This window comes from Henckelia pumila, chromosome 1 (genome assembly GCF_033568475.1).
Source record: "Henckelia pumila isolate YLH828 chromosome 1, ASM3356847v2, whole genome shotgun sequence".
Lineage (NCBI taxonomy): Eukaryota > Viridiplantae > Streptophyta > Magnoliopsida > Lamiales > Gesneriaceae > Henckelia > Henckelia pumila.
Genome location: NC_133120.1, coordinates 73724332 through 73730331, shown reverse-complemented (window position 1 = coordinate 73730331; position 6000 = coordinate 73724332). Strand labels below are relative to the sequence as shown.

Genomic DNA, 6000 nt, shown 5'->3' with positions numbered 1-6000 from the left:
TTAAACAAAACATGAAAATGAATTTCTAGGTGGATCAAAGATAACAGAATACAAGTCTAGGGTTTCAAACTACACGTTATCTTTTATCGATTTGGCACCGGCACAGGTTGAACAAGACACGCCAAACTTTTAAGGTTTTTTTTTTTTTTTTTTGTCATTACCAAACTTTTAATTTTTTGATGCTGAAGAAATGGTAGAGGATAGGAGGAACAAACGACATTTACGCTGAGCTGTCCGGAAGTCTCATCACAACTTCAGACGGTGGTCGCAGTGTACAAACCATCTCCTTCGTTTTTCCAAAGTAGACCTGCAATCGAAGTGTGCATAAGGCAATCAGGAAAACCCAGCAGGTAGCTAGCGGGGTAGTTACAACACCGTTCAAAGGAAAAAAGAAAATCCACTTTTTATTGTAAGATAAGATCAGATATAAATTTGCCTCAAATTAGCCCCAATCCCATCAACCAAACTTTTTGTTCTGACCCCTTCGACAATTTCCAGATGAATGGAAATATTGTGTGCTTGCCTTGCGAAGATAAATAATACAATTTGCATTGTAACCTAACAATTAAGGATATACCTGATCCAATGAATTTCTCAGCTTACTCTCCATTTCTTCTATCATCCTTCCCATATTGCACAAATGACCCTCATCAACTGAAAGATCCATATTCATCTATACAGGGGACAAGAAACAAATTATGGTTAGACTATACAATAATTTTGATTTCCATTACTAGTAGAGCAAGCAATTCACTTGAAAAGTATGAGAAAAACAAAAGGAATAAACAAAGCAGCAAAATGGTATTACAAGTTCATGGGGAAGCTATTTGTTCGGAAAAAGTTGGTATAGCCTAGGCATATGTCAAATACTAATCACTAAAGCCAGATACTATACTTAGTACCAATACTAATCATTAGGCATAGGCATATATCAAAGGTAAACACCTTGAAGCTAATAATCAATGGTGCCCTCCAGTCATCATCTCATTTATTTTGTACAACTTGGGTATCTTACGGTTTTTAAATAGGTGACAAAAAATACTTGGACATCGCCTAAGAATATTGCAAAGTACAACAATCGATATTGAAATATCTACTCTTTGAAAGAATTTGAACGAGTAAAATGATATTTTATGTAATTCTGATCCACAATCACCTCTATGCAGAACCCAAGAACAAAATCACATATAACTTCATGTTCAACTAATTCTCAACAGACATTCCACAATAATTTAAAATGATACATGAATAGTTAGCTCAGCAGGGTATTCCAACTTCTACCCCTATGATTTGGTAACTTAAGTTAATCAAAGAAGGTAAACAATCTACCTGTCTTCTAATTGAGCCCGACAAACTGAATGTGCCCGAAGAGTCATTGTTTGTGGTCAGCGAAAGCATCACAGTGCTCGTCAAACAGTAACGAGCATTTCCTTCCTCTTCTGGTCCAACCTAAACGTGTAGAAAAAATAAATATAGATCAGGAAGACGACAGTGGAGATACTTATCCTTCATGTTTGAGGTCCTCTCCCCTTGGTCTTTTGGGACACAAGACACACCTCAATAACATGTATGGCATCCCAACCTCCTTCTTGCAGATAACCTCTCCTACCATGCGCAGCTTTCGAGCCATCTTCACCATGAAAAGTACAAATGCAAAATAAGAAAAAGGGAAGAAAGAGATCGTTGCCCAATACAAGTTGAGGAGAGACCCAAACCTTTTTTAATTAAAAAACAAGCCACGAATCCAACGTTTTCATCCTCCCACATATACACTGATGAAATGCCACCTTCATAATACCTATTCATTATTTGGTCACTTGGTCAATCCAGCAATTATGTACAATGCTTCATAGTGCCAAAAAAAAAGGAATAAATATAAAATGAAGGCTTGTGTCAGACATTGTTCTATCAGTGAGGTGATCATATTTTTACTAATTCAAGAAAAGTTAAGAACGCGGTAAGCAAAGGACCTCACTGGTCACGATAGATAGCAAAGATGTCGTTTGCTTCGATTTCAAGTTTCCTCAAATCTGAAGATGGATAAGGCCCATCTTCTATTGGGGGATGGTATGTGTTTGACCACGGTGACCTTCAAGCAGAAAAGAAATAAAAAAGTGTCATTGTTAGCATATTTAGCATGCCCAAATGAGAAAAGAAATAAAAATGGAGTACTTCTATTAACATGCAATAATTAAGAAAGAGACTATTGAAAAATGAAAGATATCTGACCAATATTAGTCATCTCGCAATAACATTAATCTGGCAGTCAGCAAAAGTGTAATAATATTTTTATTCCAATTTTTACTTCAACTATGTCCCAAACGGTTGTGAAAGTAATATTAATAAATGCAACAGCATGAAGCAGTTTCACTGTTAATCATGGTGTGTCATGTTTGACAGAAATTAATAAAGAACATACCGAAATCATTTACCTGTATGAGTCTGCATCCCTATTGTATTCACACAATATGAACTCTTTCCCACTGTCCACATCACACAACACCTGTTTCAACAAGTTCAAATATTATACAGCACAGTGGAAATGATTTCATAAAATAAAAGTTACGGTTTCATGGTTAATTTCCTAGAAGACAGTCATACCAAAGTATTTTTAACAGATAGAAAAATAATTTAAACAGGCAGTAACTCTTCTACTCTGCTTCAGAATTCCAATATATAGTTATATACTTGATAAGAAACATAACAAGCAAAAGAAATGGCACTCATAAGAAAACCAATGAAGCACTTGAGCTTCTCGTTTCGATTATCTCTTTCCTTTTCAACTCTACAGCTACTCTTCCATACAATTAAACCAAAGGAAACAAAAATCAGCATCTGTTTTCATCAAAAAGCAGTGCATTCAGGAAAAAAGTTCAAAAACCAAACCACCAACAAGAGAGAATCATTATGTCGCTTGAAATTCAAAATGCGCCAACCTCGGCACACATATCACCCCTAATCTTGGATTCTGAATGACTTTAGCGAACGATGTCATTGTTAGCTCACTCTAGGCAAATCACAGCACCGCTTGAATGAATTTTAAGATTTATAAAATACGATGATGAATACCCAATTCCACGAGAAGCTGGAAAACTAAAGAATTTCCATTGAGAATAAACATAAGCCATGAGGTAACTACATTAATCCCAACTCTCAAAATCCAATGCATACAATCGAAAAAAAAGGCTCTCAATTTGTAATCCGAATGTATACCTGAAGAGGCTGATCGACTTGAGAGAGAAGATCTACGGAGTGATTGGGCAAAAGGCTCAGCAGTGCAGAGAGCGCGGTTTCGGAATGCTTCGGCGGAATCCGCCGCATCAACCCCATTGCTGCCTCCATTTCTCCGATTTTGTTTTATTTTATTTTATTTTATTTTGAAAATATATCCATCGGCTATCACATTTTACACTTTATAGGCGAGAAAACCAAGAGCTCGCTGTCGCAGGTAGATACACGGTACACTCTGCGGATATTAATTAATATAAAAAATATATATTTTTTAAAAAATAAATTTTGTGGTATTAAAATTTTTAAAAAATATTCCCAATTTGTTTGCCAATCATTCTTTTACGTTATGTTTGAACTTTGATTTTAAATGGGATGATTTATTGGTTTATCCATTATTGGTGCGAAAAAACCCGGTTTAGTCTCAAATGTTTGACAACTTTTTCGGTTTGATTCCAAATGTTTAGATGTCCTGATTTAGGGGTTTTTTAAATAAATATAATAAATTTTAAAAAAACTTAAACAAATATAAAAAATTTTAAAACTTTTAAAAAATATAATAACATGGGGTTTGAAACCCCACTTCCTGGAAGAGTTGGGGTTTGAGACCCCGACTTCTCATTTTTTATTTTCGAGGAGTCGAGGTTTGAAACCTCCTCATAGCCTATATTATATATATATATATGTAATATTAATTCTTTTCATTAGTATTTTTTTTAGTTTTATATTTACATATTTAATTGTTTTTGCATGTTAAAAAAAACGATTATTATGATTAAAAAAAATTTAGTTGTTTAAAATTTTTATAATACAGTTGAACTTTTATAAATTAATAATATAAAGACGATGATATTTTACTAATTTAAAAATGCATTAATTAATTGATAAATTAATAAATTATTATTTATAGAGTATTGTTGATTCAAAATGAATATAGAGATTAATTATATAAGAAAATTGTGTTTTATTAATTTTCATAGATTTATATAAGAGTCTTCTGAATCGAGATTGAAAAAATTATTATTTTCATAATTAATAATTATAAAAAGTATTTTTAAGGTTTTATATGCATATATGTTTTTCCTATTATAAAATTTAGAATGAAATAAAACGATAAAATAAAATTTCATAAATTTAGAGTTTTTTAATTAATTTATTTAATTTATAAAAAATATATAATTATAACTAATTTTTGAATATATTTATATAGTTATTTATTTTTCAAACGACGATAAATACATTTTTTTCTATTTATATAAATTTTTTAGGTTTTTATAATTTAAAATATATTATTAATTATATTAAATTATATAAACGTTTTTTTGGTCCGACTGTGCGGTAAAAAAAATTGACCGATTGGATCGTTTTTTAAGTTAGACCGGTTCGATCACTGACCTGATTATAAAAATATTGTTTAAATAAAAAATGACTAAATACCAAAACATAACTTAACTTACAAGGCCAAAATCCAAAATTGAATACTTACATGACCAAATCACAAAACAAAAAACTTACAAGACTATTTTGACTATTATTCCTTTTATAAAAGTTTGATTATATTACAAACTTTTTCCAAACATATAGAACAACTATAGATGCAAATATAAAATCAAAAAATAATAATGGTAAAATTGAATATATATATATATATATATGTATAAATAAAATATAAATGTATATACAATGAAGAGTTGGGGTTTCAAACCCCGACTTCTCAAAAATAACAAATGAGGTGTCGGGGTCTCAAACCCCAACTCCTCAATGAAGAGGGGTCTAAAACCCCATGTTATTATATTTTTTTTAGATTTTTAAATTTGTTATATTTGTTTAAAAAAAATTTAAATTTATTATATTTATTTAAATAACCCCCTGATTTAGTCTTAAACTTTTACAGATTTTGACCGAATTGGTCCTTCCGTCAAATAAATCGTAAAACATAAAGGTAGATATGATATGTGATGGAAATTAACCTAATTTAGTCCCAGATGTTTGACTTCGTTCCCAGTTTAGTCACAAATGTTTTGGTGTTGCCGATTTAGTCTTAACGTTTACAATTTTAATCGAGTTGGTCGTTCTGTCAATTTAACGGTTAAAACTAATTGTAAATATGACATGTGACAGTAATACCACTAAAATCCCCAAAACCAAATCAAATACGCTAATGCCTAATCCAATTCGAGCTGGAACAAAAAATTTTCTTTCTCATTGCTATCACACTCAGAAATTTGGCTCAACCCTGATAATGAAAATGATGTTGCTGCACACAATTTATCTTTATTCAGGTAAATCCTGCTTTCTCTTTCTCAAGCTAACCACATTTTCTTGTTCTCAGTAGGTGGTGTTATTTCGTTTAATTTTGTATTATTGTTTGTCGATAATGATTTTTTTTACTTTCCATTTAATTTTTTTAGAATTTAGGTTTCAATTTTTTCAATCAGTGATTTTTTTTTTTATAATTTAGATGTTTTTTTTTGGAAATGGTGAGTAATAAATTAAATAAAAGTTTGTAATTGTTGATGTTGATTTAACCATTTTTAAGTGAGTCATTTTGAGGTCAACTCGATCAAAATTTACAAACATTTAGGACTAAGTCGAAAACTTTGAAATATTTGGGACCAAACCGAGAAAGAAGTCATTCATCTGGGACTAAATTGGGTCTTTTCTCCATTAATTGAACCATTAAATTGACGGAAAGACAAACTCGAGCTAATTTATGAAACATTTGGGACTAAACCGGGAATATCAAAATATTTGGGATCAAATCGGGAAAAG

General features: G+C 31.2%; 1 protein-coding gene across 2 annotated transcripts; it reads right to left on the bottom strand.

Moving 5' to 3' along the window:
- LOC140882685 (F-actin-capping protein subunit beta) lies at nt 1-3397 on the bottom strand. 2 transcript variants are annotated; one of them, XM_073288839.1, is made up of 9 exons: nt 3214-3397; nt 2433-2503; nt 1976-2089; nt 1716-1798; nt 1557-1630; nt 1330-1449; nt 578-673; nt 176-307; nt 1-134 (listed from the first exon to the last, which is right to left on the bottom strand). In XM_073288839.1, exons 1-8 carry the CDS (start codon nt 3340-3342, stop codon nt 221-223), a joined length of 774 nt encoding a protein of 257 aa, XP_073144940.1. In that variant the 5' UTR covers nt 3343-3397; the 3' UTR covers nt 1-134; nt 176-220. The 2 variants fall into 2 exon arrangements, with proteins under 2 accessions (XP_073144940.1, XP_073144931.1); XM_073288830.1 differs by having other exon boundaries at nt 1-307.
- Nucleotides 3398-6000: the final 2603 nt, after the last annotated feature.